This window comes from Silene latifolia, chromosome 2, assembly GCF_048544455.1.
Source record: "Silene latifolia isolate original U9 population chromosome 2, ASM4854445v1, whole genome shotgun sequence".
In the NCBI taxonomy this organism is placed as follows: domain Eukaryota; kingdom Viridiplantae; phylum Streptophyta; class Magnoliopsida; order Caryophyllales; family Caryophyllaceae; genus Silene; species Silene latifolia.
This window is the reverse complement of record NC_133527.1, coordinates 119041285-119065191: the sequence shown is the minus strand read 5'-3', so window position 1 is coordinate 119065191 and position 23907 is coordinate 119041285. Positions and strand designations below refer to the sequence as shown.

Here is a 23907-nt window from a genome sequence, read left to right as displayed (position 1 = left end):
ATGGTAACAGTCTTTCATGCTAGGGTAGTCCTTGGTAAGGTACCTTGGTATGAGGGGGTGTTACAGATAAGCATTCGATCGAGGGAGTCGGGCACTCGATCGAGTAGAATAGTGCTCGATCGAGAGCTCCCTATTGTGCGAACTCCTAGGCGTCAGTGAAGCACCTGCAAAGACGCAAATAGCAACCCCAAAAACGACCAAAAACCAAGCCGAAATTGTTCACGATCTATGGTTTGAAAACCAATTATTACACACAACAAAAACTTAAATGTTCAAAAATCAACTAAAAAGCTTAAACTCCGGGTTGCCTCCCGGTCAGCGCTAGTTTCGGACAGGTCCCAGCTCGACCTTCTTTTCTTCATCCATGTGCTCCAGTTGGTCACAATCAAAGCAACTCAAAGCTCTTAGCAACTGATCATAAATATGCACATGTGCTACACAAAAGCATAAGTAGCACCAAAAAAAAAAAAGGAGTATATTTACCTTTGGTGGGTTGGGACAAGGTTTGCAGGTCAAAAGAAGAAGGAGGTCTTGGTATTAAGGATCACGAAGTCATGAACAAAGCAATGGTGGGGAGGTTAGTGAATTGGGTAGCAGAGCAGAAGAATACTATCTGGGTAAACTCGGTGGAGTAGAATTATTTGAAAGGGAAAGATTGGATGGATTACAAGCCTACTACTAATTCCAGCTGGGTTTGGAGAAGAATTTGCAGAGTTAAGCAAGAAATGCTCCCTGGTTATGCTAATGGACCGTGGGAGGTACAAGGCAAGGAGTTCTCAACTGCCGGGTGTTATGAATGGCTTAAAGGAAGCAAACCAAAGGTGCCATGGGCAAGATTGATCTGGAATGCATGGGTGGTGCCTAAGCATCAGTTCTTAGGATGGCTATTTGCACGTGGAGCCCTTAGAACTAATGATAAGCTGGTTCAGTATGGCATGGACATTGATGATCATTGTTACTTATGTGCTCAAGCTACTGAAGGAGAAGATCACTTATTTTTTGAGTGTGCTTTCAGCAAGCGAGTTATATGTTGCATCAACTAGAAGGTGGACTCCCATTTTCCTGACAGTAATGTATTTGACTGGTGCTTGCAGAGGACTGGTAGTAAATTGTAGGTGGGAGTACAGGCAGTTGTCGTTTGGGGAGCAATGTATCACATATGGCAGGAAAGAAACAGATGTAGGATTGATGGGGCCATTACCAGACCAGGCAAATGTTCCGAGCAAATTATAGAAGAGGTGAAAGCCAGAATTAGAGGTCGAGATTTCCAGCATATGACCAAGGCAGAGATAAATTGGCTTAGCCAAAAGAACTTATATGTAATGGTTGCTTGATTTCTTGTACTTAAAACTTATTTTTTTATATATATAATACATACTCACATTCTACTAAAAAAAAGGAGTATATGCAAGCAATATGAGATACCGTCTCAGCTTAACAAATTTCCGATGACAAATATGGTGAAACTGTATTAACTTATTTATCCAAACGGGGAGGGTGGAGCATCAAAACAGAAAGCATAAATTACGTGAGGTAGTTTACTATTAGTCATAACAATAATCATGAAGTTGTCGTGAACTACCTCAGGTCGGTCGCTCCTAACGTCAGAACCAGTGACAAAAGAGTACATTACCTCTACCATGCTAGGAGCATTCACTGACTCAGCTACCTTCTCGTTCCCCTCCACATTGGGTTCTGTCTCATATATTGCAGCCTCTAAAGCATTTAGCTCAGCTTTCCAAATGGGAGATTCACCATAACCATTGTCTTCTTCCAAATCGTCATTCGAAACGGATCTATATGACATAGCATTGCTCTCCGTGGCCATTGTGTTCGATCGAGCAAAAATGGTACTCGATCGAGAACTTTCCTTCGGAATACTACTCGATCGACCAAATATAACTTCTCGATCGAGTGGTTCCTCATGCAAAATGTCCGATCGAGTGTTTAATTCTAGTCGATCGAGCTCTCCCTCATGTAATTCATTCGATCGAACACTGTAGCTAGTTGGATCGAGCTTTTGTTGTTGTACAGTGCAGATGTCTTCGTATGATGCTTTATTTTTAGATAAATCTTCGAATTCCGAGTCAAACATATCATCATCGTCAATAGAAAATCCAGGTCCTTCATAGGAAAGACCTATTTAAGTGCCTAAAGTTTAACTCGGCAGCTAATTGAGCTATTTGAGACTCAAGTTCCTTGATATGAGCCTCTCTAGATTTTCTAGTTTCTTGCACTTGAAGTGCAAGCGTCTTCACCAAAGACTTCAGTTCAGCAATCTCTTCTTTCTGTTTATCAGGAGGAGGAGCTTGTTGTTGCGGTGGCCAAATAAATGGAGACTTTTGATAGCCTCGTTGCTGAAGCGGATGTGGTGGCACATATGCAAAGGATTGATTAGCTTGTCTATGCTGCCTAAACGCATAGACTTTGTTGTTCTCCGAAAAGTAAATAACATCATTGTGCCCAGCAGCACCACATCTCTCACAGTAGACCACCTGTTGTGCCATAGGATGGAACTTAGGTGGAAGATCAAAGGTACTCAAGCCTTCCCTTTGATGATGTTTTACCTAGATCTGTCTAGGTAGGACCTGTAGGACCTATCAAAACAAAACTAGAAGAAAAGATAAGAACTGCCTCAAGGAGTGAATTCCTCAAGGCTAAAGACAGACTAAAATAGAAAAGTAAATAAAATAGTTAAATGCCCGGAACCGGCGCCAAAATTTGACATAGCTGTCGCAAACCTATCAAAAATAAAACCAACTGGCTCTACTAATGCAGCATAGGTAAGTCGGGTATCGTATCCACAGGGAGGCGGTCACTATCTACTTGTCATTCGGTCTGTCTAAGGTCACAAAACGGAGGATTGAGTTGATTTCTAAACTAAGAATTGAAATAAAAGCAGGAATTGAAATAAGAGATAAGTCAGATAGAGAGAAATATGCCACGATGTGAGTTCACCATGATATTATAGAAATCAGCTAAAAGCAAGTCAGTCGGTCTGATGTTAGAAGGGTAAAGAAAAGGTCCTCTCGGTTCGCTATCAGCCCGAAAGTACTACTAGCTTAGCTTTCACCCTCACTAGTGTAGTCTATTGTTCATAGCAGGTCTGTTCATTCCAATATCTCGATCTAGGTCTGAATTTAACCAATTTAACTAATTCAGTTGCATGCATTCAATCAAACGATTACCATTATATTGCTAATGAAATCATTCTCACAACAAAACCTTCTAAGCCAACAATCGCATCATCGCTATACTACCATGGTTCCCCTAATCCTAGCATAAAGGGAATTAGATACGCAAAATAAATAATAAAGCAATAATGAAAGATAAAGCAAGAATAAACATGATAAAGAGATGAGCAAAAGAGAAATAGCATAAAAGAGAGAAAGAGAATTACAAAGAATGATATCCGGAAAAGTGAAGGTAACGTCTGACTAATGCTGAATGAAAGATAATTAAACCTAATGACAACTCTCCTATTTATAGGAGAGATATTTTATTTAACCTAAGATATTAAAAACTCACGACTAAATACTAATTACTCGATCGAGCATATTAGAACCACACGATCGAGCAACTTCCTGCAAAAACCTCTCGATCGAGAAGATATAATACTCGATCGAGGAGTTCCAAAATGGCACCTCTCGATCGAACACAAGAACCACTCGATCGAGCAACTTAGCCAGCTCATTTAAACATTGAATTGCTCCCGAGACGACTTCACGCATCCCAATGCAGCAGCATTTCCGCTCCAAATCCACTCATCTCCTAAATGTAGGCTAAAAGGACAGTTCCAGGCTCAATACCGCTACTTTCAGGTCCAGTCCTGCAATTAACGCCAAACGAACCAAAGTAGACTATCCGGGGCATTTCGCAATATAAAACTACGAGAATCACACAGAAATACTTGCATAAGAGACTTAAAAAGGCTATATAAAATGCACGTATCAACAACCATTGAAGTTCTTGAGAAAATTGGTTTATCTTCAGAATGTGTGGATGATCGTGCAAAAGCACAAATTGCAATTGATCATCTTGAGTCATTTGACTTTATTTTCATAATACATCTAATGAAAGTCATTTTTGGATATACTAGTGATTTAGGTCAAACTTTACAAAGAAGAGAACGAGATATTGTTAATGCGATGACACTTGTGGATTTGACCAAGGATTGTTTACAAATTATGAGGGATGATAGATGGAGCAACTTCTTTGACACCGTAAGTGATTTTTGTGTAAAACATAATATTGAAGTGCCGAACATGAATGATTTCTATGCTCCTCCCAGAAGATCTAGACGTTTCCTTGGTAAAGTTATTAACCGTCATCGATATCGACTTGATATGTTTATGAGTGTGATTTATAAGCAACATCAAGAACTTGAAAGTCGCTTTGATGAAAAAAGCACTGAGTTGCTGAAGTGTATGGCGTGTTTGAGTCCGACCAATTTATTTGCTTATTTTAACAAGAAAAAATTGTTCTCTGGTGTTGAAAAAATTGGACTTGGATTTCAACCTGATCTTTTTATCAAGGATTTGCGGAATGATCCAAGATTTCATCATTTGAAGAATATTGGTGAGGTGTTGGTAAAGCTTATTGAAACAAATAAACATCTTTCATATTCACATGTTTGTTTGTTACTTAAGTTTATCTTAATTCTTCCGGTTGCAACTACAAGTGTGGAAAGAGTGTTCTCCTCAATGACATTTGTGAAGAATAAGTCGAGAAATAAATTAGGCGACAAATTATTGAACTATTGTTTGATTCCATTTATTAATCGAGATTTTTTGTACAAGTAAGTGATGATGATATCATTAATCGCTTCCAAAACATGAATCTCGTCGAATGGTATTAGATTGACTCTTAGATATTGTGTTTCATTCCCGTTAATTTAATATGTAATGTTGACGATATAATTTATGTAATGAAATTTTATCCCCTCTCTCTCTCTCTCTCTCTCTCTCTCTCTCTCTCTCTCTCTCTCTTATCTATTGTTCCCCCGCCTTCTATAAATCCTAGGCCCACCACTGTGACGGAGGGAGTATAATATTTTTGTGTAATAAATCACTAATCGTAATATATGTTGATGAATTTACGTCCAAAGATAGATGAAACATGAAATTAACAGTCAAAACTTATATAAACATTAGTTAATACTATATGTTGATCAATTTACAAAATGATGATCAAACCAAAGAAGATGATATTGACCTCACAAATCATAACGATCTAATATAGAGTACAAATTTAAAAATATGTACTAATTAAAATTTAATAAACGTGTTATTTAAAATCTCGGTGGCCGAAACACCAAGCCTAAATCAAATTCATTGTTAAATTAAGACAAACAAGTGGAATTTAACAAGATTTACAAATTACAGTGAACGATCCAGCTGATTAAGGTGGCGTATTTTGAGATGACATCGGTAACTTTGTTTCATCCTTCTTGTTCTCCGGCAAAATTTGCATTTCGATGCGAGCGAAAATGCTTGTATTAGTCACCACTCTCGAAAGAGCAAGGATACTTCACATTGACAAACTCCTCGTCCATATGGACTTATGTTAAGATGATTTTGGAAGATCACTTGGTTAGTAATAACCTCCATCATCTAGTCCTTCGGTGCAAAGAGTTAATTTGAGAACCCGGATGGATGGATCTTCAGATACAACACGTATTTAGGGAAGCTGATAGAGCAAGCGATTGGCTAGTCAATAAAGGAGTACATTCATCTACTTCTGTCAGTTATCTCGATGTTCCTCCCGATGCCCTTCGCTCCATCCTCCGGGAAGATTTTTTAGGTGTAGCTACCCCTCATTTTGTTCTTTAATTGCCTGGTTGTGCCCTCTTATGGAAAAAAAAATTACAATGAACCAGGTTATCATAAATAATTTTAAGTGGTTCAAATAACATAAGAAATTCAATTAACATCTCGCCTCATAATCTGTCAGACTTTAAGACGGCTTATTTCCTTATGTATAGCATGAGACAAATTGATTTCCACTATATAGTTATCTCAAACATAATTCCCACCGTATAATCAAGTTAGTTTTGGATAACTCAATGCAAAAGTATGAAAAAATATGAAAATTTTAGTTTTCTTTGAGTAAGGTCTTATAGGAATAAAAGTATTCCCTACATATTGGTTCTTTAATCAAACTCTAATTAGTATTAATGTCCGGCTCCGCCCGTGCCACCTCTATTTTCCATTATTTTTTTTTATCAAATAAAATCACCTTAAATTTGCTTAACTCATACATTTACCATCTACTCCATCTGTCCCATTCATTTGTTATCTATTCTTTTTGGCACAAATATCAAGAAAATAAAAAAATAAGAAAAAAAATATTGATTTAGTATGGGTTATCTCACAAATCCACTAGTTCATATTACAAGTCTACTTGTCTAAACCTTTCCAAAATTAGAAATAGATAACAATTGAATGATACACTCCAAAACGAAAATAGATAACAATTTACCGAGACAGAAGAAGTAATATATTTTTTTTTTGACATATCTTGAAATTATGTCGAATAAATTTATCAACAAATTATGAGACATATTTACTACTTTCGCTTTTAATATTATTATTTCTAAGGCATCCATTATTAATACTATTACATTCACTATTGTTTAATTCCTTTAACTATTTTCATATATTTTTACGCTTAATTCAATATTCCCGTTAATTTTATCAAACTTATATATTTAAATGTATTTGTTTTCTTACATTGATTGATTTAGTTAATGTTCATATATACTTTCTCTTGTTGTTGTTATTCTTACCTTCACAACATTCATTGATACTACCATTACTTTCACTACTCACGTCGTCATTATTGTTACTTTTACTATTGGCGCATAAATACTTACTATCACTATATCCAATGTGTTAGTTTCACTACCTCCGTTACTGTTACTATTACTACTCCGGCGACTATTCACATGGTTGCTCAATTACTATCACTACATCCAATGTGTTACACAAATTTATTGGACATTTATATTTACTAGTTGTTCCGCAGAGTCCCAAGGATCATCGGAAATATGTAGCTTGCATATAACTTAAAATAATTTTTATATAATATAATATTTGTTTACGTAACAATAGCTTTATGTACAATCTCTAAGGTAACGATTGATAAAAATGATTACATTTTTATTTAGCAAAAACATTATTAGATATTAGATAATGACTATAGATGTTCGCTCGCTTTTCTAATTAGCGATAATTCAGGAGTACACAGTTGTTCCTCCGCGCGCGTAGCCCCAGGCCCATCTATGTTTCTTTTCAAACTCTCGAGCTTACGTATGATTGGGAAAGAATTGTTGAATTCTATTGTGTATATACAAAGAACAAAATACTCTAAAGTATATACAAAGAACCTACAACATATACAAAGAACATTCTTGGGCATATACAAAGAACGTTCCTGCAGTAGAAAATGATGAACAAAGAAACTACTCTAAATCTAAATAAATGATGAAGAAACTACCGTAAAGATAAAAACGAATCAAACTACTATAATTGATAGAGTATATACAAAGAACATTCTCGTAGTAGAGAACGGAAAAAAGAACTCTTAAGACTATCACAAAAAATGTAAAAGTAAATCATGCAAAAATAATCTTTAAATCTTTTTTTAGTCATGGAAAGAGAAGCTACTTCTTCTCCAAGGAAACCCTGAAAACACAAAAAACACGTAACTTTTTCTTCTTTTTTACTTGATTTTCAGCTTGACCATGGCTAAAACAAGAGCGCGCAATAAAAAATCTGGGACATCTGAGCATGTAGTTGAGGAAACATCGGTAGTAATGGATTCTGAGGCACCAATAGTAGAAGATATAACGGAGAAAGAGGCTCAAAGGGAAATTCAGGAAGGTAACGTTATAGAGGCGGTTAATACAGGTAATCCATCGTCTGAAACTGTGGGTCAATTGCTTAATCTCACTGGAATTTTGGAGAAAAATCCGGTGGTTAGTTCAACAGTAGTCTCAGAAGATATACCAGCTCCTGCTACTGATTTGGGTATTGGACTTGCTAGGCCTTGGAATTTAGTGGCTAAACCCTCCCCTGGTATGAGTCTACACTATTGTGAACATAGTAGAGATGCTGCGATTGTTGAGATAGTTGAGGAGGATGTTATTGATGAACTAAAGTTTTGGAAGAACACATTAATGGGTAATTTCTTGGGCGCCAAGCCAAAATTACCACAGGTTGATGAGTTTGTTCTAAAAAATTGGAAGAATGTAACTAGACCAATTGTGCAGTATTATAAGAAGGGCTGGTTTAGTTTCAGATTTTGTTGTGAAGAGGACATGAATGAGATATTTAAGGGCGGACCATGGACAATGGGTGCTAGCAATCTTATTTTGAAGCAATGGACACCTTCCTTCTCTCAGGAAATGGATTCTATTTCTCAGGTTCCTGTATGGGTTCTTTTCCCAGACTTAGACCCCTTCTTGTGGTCTGATAAGGTTCTCAGTAAGATGGCTAGCACCCTTGGGAATCCACTCTTTGCTGACTTACCTACCACTTTTAAGTCTAAGCTATTGTTTGCAAGAGTTTTGGTAGAGGTGGACGTTGCTGAAGATTTGCCTAGCACTATTCAAGTTGCTACTCCTTATCATGGAACAACCACCCAACGTATTATCAATGAGTGGCTACCCTATTACTGCCACTGCTGTAGGAAGTTGGGCCACACCAAGGAGCACTGTAAGTTTACCAAAATTAACAAACAGTTGGAGGAAAAGTGGAAAACTAAGGTGGTCCAGGAGTATAGAGCTGTTTCTCAGAAGATTACCACTCCTCCTTCCACAGATGCTAGTCAAGGGGTAGGCCATAGTCTTGTTGCTGCAGGGATAGAGAAACCTCTTGGGAAGAAAGGGATGAGCTCAGAATGCCCTGGGTTAGGCTCTTCTCTTTCCAACTCGGAGGTTCTTTCTTCCTCTGTTAGCCAGGAAGCAGGCTCAGGATCCCACACAGTTGCTGCTGAGGGTGAAAATTTGCAGAGAGGTGAAGAGGAAATTGCAGATGGGAAAATCTCAGTGAATCCTAATTATAGTGTTTCAGTCCAGAACTCTTATTCTATTTTGCAGGAGGAGGGACTCATATTGGTTACTAACACTGAGGTGGTTCTTCTGAAAGAGGAGGCTCCCGATCCAAATCCATGAAAGTTTCTTCATGGAACATTAGAGGGTTTAATGACCCAATAAAGCAGCAGGAGGTTAGGGGATATCTTAGGGATAATAAAGTTAAGGTTCTGGGTTTGCTTGAAACGAGGGTTAAACTAAATAATTTTGCTGCTATTAGTAGGCTTTTTCCTTCTTATTTGGTTATGAATAATTACTCCCACCATTACAATGGTAGGATTTGGGTGTTTTTGGATATTAGGAGAGTCACTTTGGTTTCTTCTTATGTCCATTCTGTCCTGGAATAAATGTGTTATTTGCAAGTGGATTTGGGGACTCATTAATCAATCTGATGGTTTCTGTATCACTTGGAATTACTCTTATAATATTAAGCAGGGGAATTTTTGGACTATGCAAAAGAAAAACACACATTTTGAGAGTTGGAGGAGTATACTGCAGGTCAGAGATGAGTTAGTGGTTATGGCAGGATCTGGTGATAATGCTCAGGGGTTGTTGCAGAGCTGTGTCAAGAAGGGTAGGCTCAGGCTTCATTTGTTATATGATCACTTCAGGCAACGTGGCAATACATTGAATTGGACTAAGGCTGCTTGGAATCGTGCTTTATTGCCTAAGCATAGTTTTTTCCTGATAATGGCTATGCAAAGGAAACTGGCTACTATTGACCAGTTGAACATCAGAGGGCTTTACATGGTGAACCGTTGTATATTATGCAAGATGGACAATGAATGCCATAAGCATTTGTTCTTTCAATGCAGCTATTCTTCTATGGTCTGGAGGCAGGTTTTAACTTGGCTGAATATGCATAACAGAACTGTTAAGCTGAGTAAGGAGATGCACTGGATTGCTGGTCGAAGAGCTTGCAAACATTGGAAGGCTAGATGGTACTCTAGTTGTTTGGGAGCTGCTGTCTATTGCCTTTGGGAGGAGCGTAATACAAGAATATTTTCTGAACAGGAACATCAGTTTGATTATGTGGTGAAACGTATTCAATATTTAGTTAAAGCCAGATTATTATATGTAACTCACCCCTCTAAAGAGGGTGAGATTATAGAAGCTCTAGATGGATGTTAGTTGAGGAAACTTATGGTTCTCCTTTTGTAAGATTGGCCATCTATTCCCTATATGGATGAATAAAATGGTTTGCTTCTCTTACAAAAAAAAAAAAAAAGTAAAACTATAATTATAATAACCTGACCTGCTATCGTTATAACACAATCACAATAAGATGGGAAATGCATCTTTAAGCATTATTTATCCTCACTAAACACAAAAGCACAAAGCGTTGTTAATAAGTGTTAGGTGGAAGCCTTTATAAATATATCACAAGCCTCATATTTTTCCGACTCACAATAATCAAACGGACGTGAGAAGACACACTTAAACGAACTGAATCCAGTTCTCTTTAATACACCTGTGATCGCAACCTTATCAGAAGCATTTGTCTTCACTTCAAGACCCTAATTCTCTCGCACCGATAGTTGGATCACCTTCTCAGGCTAAATGGCTTACATACAAGATTGGTTACTACTCGTGCTCTTCCTACCTTCCTCCCTTTCAACATATATCTCTCACTTACCCTCCTCACTTCCCTCCTATGCCCTTCCTCTTATTTCTCCTCCTTATCTTACGCTTCCTCTTTCTCCATCTTCTTCATCTTTGGCACTACACCTTCTCCTTCCCCTCTCTTATTTCAATTCTTGTCGTCCTCCTTTCTCCCGTTCCCCATATCCCTACTTTTACTCCGTCTCCCTTTCATGCCATCTCTTGTTCTCTCTACTTTCTCAAACCCCCTCCCACGTCCTCTTTTTCTATCTCTCCTCCTTTCCTCATTTCCCTTTCGGCCATTGTCGCTTGTTCTTCCCCTTCTCCTCCTCCATTTTTCCTTCTCCCACTCTTATATATTGTTATCGCTTTTCCGTTCTCCTCCTTCTTCCTTTTCCCCTAGTCATCGCCTCAACCTCCTTATTCTCTTTCCATTTACCCCACTCCTTCATGAAATCCCACTCCTTGTTTTCATCTCTTTATATTCATGTCCTCCTCCACAGTCCACACCTTCCAATTTCTCCTCGTTTTTCTCCCTCTCCAACTTTGCTTGAGCGCTCCTCCTCTACTTTTCTTTCCTCTTCATTTTCACATCATTATCCTTGTTCCCATCCAATTACAAAAATAATCATTTAGTAACAAATACGGTTGCACAATTTCTAAAAATACACATATAAGTAATTCAACAATCATTGTTGTGGAAAGAGTCGTCTTACTTGAAGCAATAATGGCGTGAGGAGATACTAAACGTCTTAGCAAGCGTTTTGTTGAAATCGAATATAAATCATTCTCTCCCTCTCCTTCCCGGCCTCCTTCCCTTTATTTGTCCTTTCCTCTCCCCTCTCTCTCTCTATCTCTCTCTCTCTCTCTCTCTTTCTCTCTCTCTCTCTCTCTGGCTTTGCCGCCTCCTTCTCATCACCATTCCCCTATTTCACGCTTACCTCCATCTCTTGTCCTCCCCTTTCCTCTCATTCTTATTGGTTGCTACTTTCTCCTTATTCTCATCTTCATCCCTTCATAGAAAAACCTTCGTACAATCTACAAGTATAAAAAAAACCCTTAGTCAACTTATTAAAACGACTTTATTTCCCTTCGAGCAAGAAACATTCTTGTCTTCTTATTTAAAGATAAATAAGCAATAAAAGGAAGAGAAACTCATAGCGAGAATTGTCGCTCAGAAATAGAGGCTCGAGGGAACGTTTCTTTACAATTCTCCCACATGTAACATGAATTTGTTTTTCTAGTTACATCGAAGACTCGCCATAAAATGCATAAAATAACCATCGTACAATTCTTCTTTAGCCTGAGTTAGCTCAAGTGGTATAGGCTTTCTTACTTCACTCATAAAGTTGGGGGTTCAAATCTTATCTGCGACATAAGATACGCTCATTTGAAAAAAAAATCTTCTTTAACCTAGCAATATTGTAGATTATTGGGGCTTTACTAGCATGGAGAACTTATGCCATGGATGTTGGGGGGGAGATGGAGGTCTTTATTAGGAAATCAGATCAATATGGTTGTTGTGGCATGCTTAGTGTACTACATTTAGGAGAGCAGGAATCAATGCAGGGTGGATATGTGTGTTCCTCACCCTTGTGTTGCTGTTAAGAAGTTTCAAGAGTGCATTAGGGGCCGACTGAAAGCCCTGGATGTTTGTAGTACGAGCAGATGTGATAAGCAATAATTTAGCCTGAAGAATTTGATGTGATTGGGCTAGATATGATCTAATGAGAAAGTAAGATAAGTAACATGTATGATGTAATAGATTTTATTGCATATTGATGTGAAATTGATCCTTGTAAGGCCAAATTTCAGTTCGTTATCAATTCATGACAGTTTAAACCAGATTGTCTTGTTAGAATCAATGATCCTGGTTTAAACTGTCATGAATGAATGAACTGAAATTTGATTGACCCGTCTTAAGCTTAAGACGGATAATACCGTCTTAAGAAAGACTTACTGAAGCACTAACACAAATCCGACCCACACAAAGTAAATGACTACTAAGTAAAAATAGGACCTCTAGCCTATTTTCCGACCAAAACTTATCAAAGATTGCCGGATGTTAAGTTTTAAGTAGACATTTAGATCTTTTCTCACAAGTCAACACTTTCTACTAATCATTTCCGCCTAACCAAGTTTTTACGATTGTGTATAAATTTGAGGTCTATTTCTGTCAAAAATTTTAGTATAATCTCGGGATCCGCTATAGTTGGCTCTACTAAAAAATTCTATCAGAGCGAAGTTGGATCAAATCGTCAAAACTCTTCCCATTACGAATGTGCATGGACGAATAACTTGACCAACAAAAAATTAAAAGACACACGGAAACTCCATTTAGTAATTATTGTTAAACTTGGCTTGAATTGTAGGGAGTAGTTTTAAGAGCCAAAGAGAACGATACCCATAGTATAAACTGCCAAGCACAGATATCTTCATAAAGCTTCAGTCAAATTCTATCAAATAGCTCGTCAATTGAAACTGAAGTAAGTAGTAAAGAAAACAAAAGTATTGGTCCCTAAGAAAAGGAGTATTACATAAACGATCCTTATAGGAAGGTAGAAGTCATAGTCGGCAAAGTGTCAAACATATAAATCTCAGTGAAGTAAAATCAAATTATCATGTACTCCATACTACATTATGTCATAAAGCCGCACACAACTCGAAGCTAATGTAAGGTAATCTACTTGCCTCTTCCAATGTCCTTGACACCACAAATTTGTTCCTCTCCCATAGGTAGCTCAATGCTTAGAATCAGGTATTTCCGATCCGCAACTCGGATCTCCGTATCGTGAATTATTCTTTGACTCTCATCCCAAACACTAAACACTCACACCAAAAGGATTAAGTACAAATATCCGAGTGGTATAATCATGAGATGATGTACATCAAATTATGTACAAGTATTCTAGATGTGTGTGGAAAGCATTAAATAATTGGAAGGAAATTTTATGGTGGGTGTAAGAAATATATATATATATATATATATATGGGGTACTATATTGGGCATTTTCACTAATCATCCATCCACACCTACTCTAAACAGTAAAGGGATCTCCTTGTTTATGCAATTAGCAATTCCAAATCAGAGATTAGCGTCCCATTTATAAGGATAACAACAAGCTTTGATTCGTTAAAAAATTACAAGAAAATGTTCATACACACACACTGATGGTTCCTGCCACACCATTTGTTAAAGGACAGATCCAATAGCCACACCTCTAATGACCTTTATCAAGACAGAAGGTGGAAGAGGAAAAGAAGAGAACAACATAGCGGCATATATGTAAACCGTAAAGATAAAAGTGGGCTTCAAAGCTTTCAGTAACAAGGAGTACACCCATAGCATTTGATTAGGTATGTTTTAAAAACAATATTGTTCATCAATTCTCCTTAACCAAAGTAAATCCTATAATACTACTAACTAATAGTTAGCGGTAAAAAGGGTCGAATCCACAGGGAGGTGAAGTAATTATTCTACTTTGTTTATATTTAGATCGTCTTAATGAACCAATTTTATGGGAGGGTTTTGTTTGTTTGATTGCTAACAACTAATTGCAGATAGAGTAAAGGTTGTAAACAATAATATTAAGAAGTCTAGGGTTTAGGTTCACTAGGTAGTTATTCGGGGGTGAGACTTAACTTATTGATAGAGCTAATTATGTTGTTAAAGTTTATATGATCGGTCGATTCAATATTCCTTTAGATCTAATTTAAAATGTAATCGCTATCATTAAATTATCTCTATTTAGTTATCGCGGCCTATATTGATTCTAACCCATTCGGTGAAAGTCTCAATTCGCTATACTAGTCAATTAACCCTGCCCAGTAATTAACTAACTAGATGAAGAACAATAAACTGAACAACGAATAAGCAATTTTAACTATCAATTCATTAATTAATTCCCCCTTCAAACAACCTAGATCCCATTCACCTTAGATAAGAGAATTAGCTACTCATATTAAAGGGAAGAACAATAACAATAATTGATGAAGACATAATTAAAGACAATAAATAAGAACAAAGAAATAATAGCATGAACTAAATTAATAATTAATGAGGAAAGATTAAGTACCTTAATGAATAATGAAGAACGAAATTTAGATCCAAAAGTAAGAACAATAATATAAACTAAAAGTATTTTGAGAGTTTTCTAGGGTAGCAATAGAAAACTAAGTAAAATAAAGCGTTAAATAAAATAGGGTACGGTTTAGGTATTTATAATAAAACATAACCGACTTAAGGAAAATTGCGGAAAATAAGGAAATAAGTGAATCCTCGTCTGGTGTGACACCTCCACATTCCAAGGTGCCTTACCAGGACCACCCTAGAATGAGAGACCTCACCATCTCGGTTTCCCGAGGTTAGTATATCAAAGTCATCAATCCAAAACACAATTATTAAAGTATAATTAATTAAAGTTTACATGTTCCCAAAATCCAAAAACAAAGTACTGCTACTAATGTTCAACAACTAAAACTGAAAGCTAAATATCTTGACAGCGGAATCTAGACTCGTGTGATAACTCCCCACGACAGCTCCATAGCTACTGAACATCATCACCTGTCACAATCTGCTCACCATCCCCGAATGGATCACCAATGATTTTATAAAACAACAATAGGGTCAGTTAATGTATAATCAAAATAAGACAAGTACAAACGGCAAACTGCTGATCATCATCCATCTCCGACTCCCGAACCCACATAGTAAGTGACTACACACTAAAGTGTGTAGCCCTGCCAGATTACCAATCGCAACAGATAATTCTCACCGCCAGTGGGGGACCACAGCCAATCCCCACCTAAGCCCCGCTCATCAACGAGTGATAAACCTGTTCATTAATGTGCACATCCCCTCCTGTGGCGGGTTCCACAGAGGGCGAAACTAGAGCGTGAAGCCACTCCCGCAAGTGACTCCACTCAGCCAAGGACGCACCTCGTGAACATCATCATCAACCATCACAACACCAACACCAACTCCAATACACCAACAACAATCAGCAGATAATCAATCGTACAAAAATACAAACATAATCTTATAACAATTAAACAGTAAACCGAGTAGGGAAACCCTACCTTACCAGAACTACAATGAGACACAAGCAAAGCAATCTAGAACGGCTCCTCTACGAAGTCCTCACCTAACAACAATCACTTAAACTCCAATTACCATATACAAAACCCATTTTCCCCCTAATTCACAAATTAAGGCAAACCCTAAAAGATCAATCAAAGGAACTAATGAAATCAAGGACTTACCGACACTAACGATACAATGAATGCTGAAGAAGACTTGCTAACAATGTACGCACTCGAGAGAGATTTGGAGAGGATTAGTGTTACATTGAAATATTTAGGTTTTGTGAAAATGATTAGAAGCTGTTAATCCACGATTATATAACTCTAATCCTTTCTAAATCAAACCGCGGAAATAACACTCGTCAGACCGGATACTCGGTCGAGTATAGAGTATACTCGACCGATTATCCTCTACTCGGTCGAGTATTCCCATACTCGGCCGAGTATTCCTGGGCAGTGAACTGTCCAGAAACACACGACACCCTTAATCGGTCGAGTAAGCCATATTCGGCCGAGTACAGACTTAGGAAAAACAGTAGTATTACAGTTTTCCTTCCCTAAGAAGAACTTCGTCCCCGAAGTTGACACTATAGACACAAAAAAAGACCAACAAAAGCCAAACAACTCTTATCACATAAAACAAAACACCCAACACAACCGACCAGACGACACAAACATAGGTAAACCAACACAAAACATCACTAAACTGACTTAGACTAACTCAAAAATAAACATCAGACTATCTCCTACCCCCCTAAAAAGACAACGATTACGTCCCCGTAACAAAACATACCTGATCAAAAAGGGTGGAAAAACGCTCTCTTATATCCTCCTCGGGTTCCCATGTGGCCTCTTCCACATTATGATTAGACCAAAGCACCTTAAGTTAGACGGTCCCACCATTCCTTGTCCTGCGTACTTTGCGGTCTCAAATCTCTTTAGGAACCTCGGCATAAGATAAAGACTCATCAAGCTCGATGTTCTCTACCTCAAGCACATGTGATGGATCACTCACATACTTCCGGAGCTGAGAAACATGAAACACATTGTGGACTCGATCCAAAGTTAGCGGTAAAGCTAACCTGTAAGCCACCTCACCTACACGATACAAGATCTCATATGGACCTATAAACTTCTGGCTTAACTTACCTTTCTTTCCAAACCTCATCACCCTCGCATTAGTGACACTTTCAAAAGGACTTAGTCACCCACTGCGAACTCGATGTCCCTGCGGTGCAAGTCGGCATAACTCTTCTGGCGATCCTGAGCTACTTTCATCTTTTGACGAATCAGCCAAACTTGCTCAATCATATCCTACACCATCTATGGCCCTAAAACCATTGCCTCTGCGCTGTCCTCTCAACAAACTGGACTTCGGCACTTCCTGCCATAAAAATACTCGGAAGGTGCCTTCCCGATACTAGTATGATAGCTGTTGTTATACGAGAACTCGATCAAATCCAGCCTATCTTTCCAACTACCACCGAACTCCATGGCACAAGCCCTTAACATGTCCTCCAAAGTCTTGATAATCCTCTCAGTCTGACCATCTGTGGCAGGATGAAAAGCTGTACTCATCTTTAACGTCGTACCCATCAAATCCTGCAACTCCTGCCAAAACCGTGATATAAACCTCGCATCTCGATCCGACACTATATCCTTACGCACACCATGTAACAAAACCACATGTTTCCCATAACCCGAGACTAGCTGTATCTTAGTCCAAGTATCCTTCATCGGAATGAAGTGAGCTGACTTTGTTAACAGATCGACGATCACCCAAATCATAATATTACCTTGTTGTGTCCTTGGTAACACCACAATAAAGTTGATAGAGATCGACTCCCACTTCCACTCAGGTACCTCAAGTGATTGAATCTTCCCTTGTGGTCTTCGCTGCTCACCCTTCACTTTCTGACAAGTCAGACACCTAGCCACGAACTCGGCCACATTCCTCTTCATGTTAGGCAACCAAAATTTTTTCTTGAGGTCTTTATAAAGCTTCTCACCTTCTGGGTGAACTAAATAAGGAGTGCAATGAGCCTCTGTCATGATTACCCTCCTCAAATCTGCATCATCAGGAACACACCATCTCCCATCAAAGCGAACACTCCCATCTGTGTGGATAGAAAACCTGGAAACTGTGCCACTCTCCACTCTTGAATTCCATTCTTGTATATTAGGATCAAGTTCCTGTTTTCTCTTGATATCCTCATACTCATCTGGCTCGATTGTCAAATACCCGATGGTATCCCCTTTGCGAATCATATGGATCCCCATCTTGGACATATTATCCCTCAACTTGAGCAAAGACATAGATGTACACAACGAATGAACACTCTTTCTACTTAAAGCATCTGCAACAACATTAGCCTTACCCTCGTGGTAGATGATCTCCATATCATAGTCCCCAATCATCTCCATCCATCACCTCTGTCGCATGTTAAGCTCTTTCTGAGTGTAGATATATTTCAGACTCTTATGATCTGAAAACACCTTAAAGGTTGCCCCATAGAGGTAATGTCTCCAAATCTTAAGAGCAAAAACAACGGCACCTAGTTCCATATCATGAGTAGGATAGTTCTCCTCATACGGCTTCAGCTGCCTCGACGCATAAGCTATGACCTTCCCATTCTGCATCAAATCACATCCCAACCCATTCTTTGAAGCATCGGTGTATACTTCAAAGTTTTCACAACCCTCAGGTAAAGCTAGGATAGGAGTTGTGGTCAAACGCTCCTTTAAGGTCTGGAACGTCGTCTCACAACTCTCATCCCATCGAAAACTAGTCTCTTTCCTCATCAAAGTTGTCATAGGCCGTGCTATCGTAGAAAAGTCCTTCCCGAACCTTCTGTAGTAACTAGCTAAACCCAAGAAACACCGAATCTCAGCAACATTCTTCGGTGATTCCCACTTGGTCACTGCCTCAATCTTACTAGGATCCACCGACACACCCTTTTTAGATATCACATGGCCCAGAAAAGCCACTTCCTCTAACCAAAACTCGCACTTAGATAGCTTAGCATATAACTGATTATCTCGTAAAGTCTGCAAGACTAACCTCAGATGTTCCTCATACTCCTTCTTAGTCTTTGAGTAGACTAAGATGTCATCAATGAAGACGACCATAAAATTGTCCAAGAACGGACTAAAAACTCGGTTCATAAGATCCATGAAGGGTTCTGGTGCATTCGTTAAACCAAAAGGCATCACTACATACTCATCATGACCATAACCAGATCGGAAAGCTGTCTTAGGAATATCCTCATCTGCTATCCTCAACTGGTGATAACCCGACCTTAAATCAATCTTAGAGAACACCCCTGCGCCACTCAGCTGGTAAAAAAGATCATCAATCTTTGGCAAAGGATACTTGTTCTTCACCGTGACACGATTCAGCTCCCTATAGTCGATGCATAGCCTCATGCTCCCATCTTTCTTTTTCACAAACAACACTGGTGCTCCCCATAGTTACACACTAGGCCGGATATGCCCCTTGTCTAACATATCATGTAACTGTTTCTTCAACTCTTCCAGTTCTTTAGGTGCCATACGGTACGGTGCTATATATATAGGACATGTCCCCGGTTTAAGCTCCACATTGAAGTCGATATCTCATCTGGAAAGACATCACTAAACTCTCCCACCACATGTATATCAGATGTTGTCAGCTGTTCCGCGCGCCGATCTCTAACTTGGCAAAGAATCAAGGGACACTTCTTCCTCAAACATGACTTTAAGGGCATTACCGCGATGAAGTTACACATAGGTCTCACAACAAACCCCTTATATGACACTCTAATACCCTTGGGCTCCTTTAAAGACACTTTATTTTGTCGGCAGTCTATCTTAGCATCATACTTACCCAACCAATCCATCCCGATAATGACCTCAAACCCATCCATAGGATACTCTAGCAAGTTGACCGGTAAGTCTACCCCTCCAACCAACATGGACACATCCCTATACAACTTGACAAAAGACACCGACTCCCCGGAAGGTATGAACATACTATCTTTTACAAGCTCAAACCCCCCCCCCCCCCTAAACCCATAGACAAAGCATAGCCTCTAAACACAAAAGAGTGTGTTGCCCCAGAGTCAAACAAAACAAAAGACGGTGTATTATGAACAAGAAAGGTATCGGTAACCACATGAGCATCGTTCTCAGCTTCCTGTTCTCCATCATAAAGAGCTTCCCGCTGTTTTTCTGGCCTCCACCCTGGACCGAGGTGTTAGAAGTAGTCGGCTTAGCTGCCGAGTTCTGAGTCACACTATTGTTCGGGCGCTGATAAGATCCCCCACTATTGCGGTTGAAGCCGCCATTGTTGTTGTTCTGCCCTCCACGGTTACCCCAAGACCCTGATGGCATGTTGCTAGCAAAGCTCTGGCTCGGAGCCTGCGATAAACTTCCCTGGTAAGCCCCTGAGGCTCCTCCAGCTCTGGCACTGGTACAGTCGTACCTCTTATGACCTATTCCCCCACAATTGAAGCAATTAAAGTTGGAGTTGTCACTCACACTCCGACCACTACCCCTTCTCCCTGGTCGAGATCCCCCAGAAAACCCAGATCCTTCCGAAAAGGCTCTAGACTGACCATAACTACCCTTATTGTGGCTCGACTGATTGCCACTCTTACTGTCTGCTTTCCCCTTTTCAGTGGTGGTTCTCTCTGTAGCCTCTTTGGATAAATCTACCAACCTCTCAACTTGCCCAGCCCTTAAGTACACATCCTTCAGATCTTGGGTTCCAACCCCCTCTCAAAACGAAGAGCCAAACCCCGCTGCCCCAGCTGCATGTCTTCTTAATAGCGTGACAACTCAAGAAACCGGTGATAGTACTCCGTAACCGTCATGTCGTTAGTCATGCTGAAAGAATCAAACTCGGATCTCAACTTGTGACGGATGTGTTCCGGCACGAATTACTCCCTCATAACGCTCTTCAGACCGGCCCACGGTATAGCACCGAGCCCCACATCCCTATAGTATACCCTGGCATGTTCCTTCACGTTTTGCCATCATACTACAGCCTCACCCTCAGGTAGTATACTACCTGCTCAACAGCTAACTCGGGCGAACACTTCACAACCTCAAGGAGACTCTCCATCTCACGGTGCCAGTTATCAAGCAGCTTAGGTTCTCCGGTGCCCTCGTAAGTATATGGGTTAAAGCGGGCAATGATAGTGCTCAGGTGGGTAGCATCCACCGGTTTCTCAGCCCCTTACCCACATTCTTAAGAGCCTCTAGGAGTGCTTCCTGCTGCTTGATCATATGGGCTACCTCATCTGTGGTCATCTCAGATGCTTGGATATACGCGGCTGACCTCTTTAGCGGCATTTTGAGCTGATAAAATAAAAGGAAACGTAAGCACATAGCCTACGGCTCAAAATAAACACGACCCTTCGCCAAATAAGCACTCGGCCGAGTATGGTGAGATACTCGGTTGAGTATGGACTACTTTGTCGAGTATTACTAATACTCGGTCGATTATTCCACTTCAGTAGCCAACGTCAGAAACACGGAAAACATACTCTGTAATACTCCGTATTTATAAGTCTTGGGGTACTCTATCGAGTAGGCCTTACTCTGTCGAGTAAGGGTAAGTTGCGAAATAAAATAGTTTCTGACCTGTTGGGTACTCGATCGAGTAGCTGGGGCACTCGATCGAGTAAGGGGGTACTCGATCGAGTACCTTGGATACTCGATCGAGTGTCCGGTTTTACGGGGAGTTTTCTCGGGTTTTGTTAATTATGCGATTAAGGTATTTAAGCTTCATTGTCATTATTCTAAATCACTTTTACAAAACCTAAATTCCTGTTTAAGAGAGAAAGCAAACAAGTTCATCTTCTTAATCGCATTCTTAGCAATTCCTGGAGTTCTGACGGTCAGTTCTTGTCGTTGTTCATACCGTTGAGTTCCTTGCGTCGAGGGTAAGATCTACGTACCCTTTTTATTGTATTTCCTTTGATTTGGTTAAACCCTAATTTAGAGATTGGGGGTTTTATGTGTAGTATGTGATGTGTAGCCTCTATGTGTTATATGATAGGAGGAGGGTTCATAGAAGAGGCTTTTTGACTCAGCAGTAGAGACCGTCTGATTGTGTGCATACCAGGTAGGATTTCCTACTCAGTATTAGTCCCATAATGGGATATTGTTTGATGTGTTGTATTTGGTTATTTGATATAATAATTGTATTATGTTTGTGGTTGTGATCGTTGTTGATGGTTCGCGAGGCGTGGCCTCGGCTGAGTGGGGTCACTTGCGGGAGTGACTTCACGCCCTAGTTTCGCCTTCTGTGGAACCCGCCACAGAAGGGATGTGCACATTAATGGACAGGGTTATCGCTCACTATGTGGAGCGGGGATTTGGTGGGTACGGCTGCGGTCCCTCACTGGCAGGGCTGGTCCAATTGACAGTCAGTACTGAGATGATTGGAATTGGTTGTGCGTGTGTGTGACGGTTAAGCTGTCTGTTTATCTTATTATTGTTATACATATTGATTGTGTGATTAGTACTGACCCCGGTGTTGTTTTGTAAACCTGCGGTGATCCATTCGGGGATGGTGAGCAGGTATTGAGCAGGTATTGAGATGAGTACTGGGATAGCTGGGATGCCACGACATGATGATAGGAGTCTTCCGCTGTAGCTTTTAGTCTATTTACATTTCAGTTAGAACAGTCAGTTTGAGAACATGTATCGTACTTTTGGTTTGGTTTTGAGGATTGTAACTATTCGTTAATCATTTATAATAAACGTTGTTTCTTCATTGAGGTTTGATTATCATTGCCTCGGGTAACCGAGATGGTAATGTCTTCATACCTGAGTGGTCCTGGTAAGGCACTTGGAGTATGGGGGTGTTACAAATGGTATCAGAGCGACGATCCTGAAACCTGTAACCAATGAACCTAATGAACATAGGGAGTCAATTAAAATGAACCCGGGGTAAAAGTTGTAGGAGCTAGTGCAAAGGCTTGGGAGACGTCCTAAAGTCGCAGGGGTCGCCCTACAACTTTGAACCGATCACATGGGGGAAGTGTTTGTCGAGTCGTATGTGTGTTTGGTTAACTTGTGTAAGAATGTGATGAAATGTGTTAATTGTTGGGTGTTGAAGTAGAAAGTTGAGCATGTGAAAGAAAATGGTGATATGTGGGAACTTGTTGATGAGATGATAACATGTTGGATGATTTACAATGTGGCATTTAATAACATGATGAAATGATCTTGTAGATAGTAGAAAAGATGCGTAGCATGTTTATTACGATATAATGTGGTTTATAAGTTTAGCATGTTAGCATATGACGTAGCATGCGGGTAGCTTTTAAGGTTGGCATGACTCGATCGAGTGGGACTGACTCGATCGGGTGGGTTTTTGACGATTTTGAGTCTAGAATCGTGTTTTTGGGTACTCGATCGAGTAACTAGGGGTACTCGATCGAGTAGGGGGTCACTTGATCGAGTAGCCTAGCTACTCGGTCGAGTAGGTAAGAGATCAGAAGGTCTGTTAGGGGTCTGATGTTTGGGTACTCGATCGAGTATGTTGGGCACTCGATCGAGTAGCCCGTTACTCGATCGAGTGGGTTTGGGAACTCGATCGAGTAGGTCCTGGGTGGCGTGATTTCGTGTTCTGAAGTTTAGTACGTGTGTTCATATCTACCCTTTCTTATATATGTATAGTTTCAAGATGCCGCCCAAGAAGACTGCTTTGTGTGCGAGAGCTGAGCTTATGACCGTGGATGACATCGTTAAGATGTTATAGCACCAGGATGCTCTTACTGAGACCCTAAAGAAAGTGAATGAGGATAAGAATAAGGATAAGGAGAAGGAGGTTGACCATTCAAAAATCAGCCTCTACATTGCGGGGTTTAACCCGAAAGAGTACAAGGGAGTTGGGGAGCCTAATCTTCTTGATAGTTGGCTGAGAGAGATGGAGAACATATTAGATTTGGTTCACTGTCCTGATGAGATGAGAGTGGGAGCAGTGCGTTTCTATCCGAGGGAGGCAAAGAGGCAAGTGGTGGGATTCAGTGAAAGTGAGTGCTAAGGAGATATATACAAACCAAGGCTTACCTGCTATACCTTGGGAGGAGTTTCGTAGGGATGTGAGGAAGGAGTTTGTACCGGAACATGTGAGG

General features: G+C 39.8%; 2 protein-coding genes across 2 annotated transcripts; both read left to right on the top strand.

The window, feature by feature from the left end:
- The first annotated feature begins 659 nt into the window (after positions 1–659).
- Positions 660–1334, top strand: LOC141641234 (uncharacterized). The gene is made up of 2 exons (XM_074449905.1): positions 660–1022; positions 1116–1334. Exons 1-2 carry the CDS (start codon positions 660–662, stop codon positions 1332–1334), a joined length of 582 nt encoding a protein of 193 aa, XP_074306006.1.
- Positions 1335–3941: 2607 nt separating this feature from the next.
- LOC141641233 (uncharacterized) lies at positions 3942–4802 on the top strand. The gene has a single exon (XM_074449904.1). It carries the CDS (start codon positions 3942–3944, stop codon positions 4800–4802), a length of 861 nt encoding a protein of 286 aa, XP_074306005.1.
- The last annotated feature ends 19105 nt before the right edge of the window (positions 4803–23907 follow it).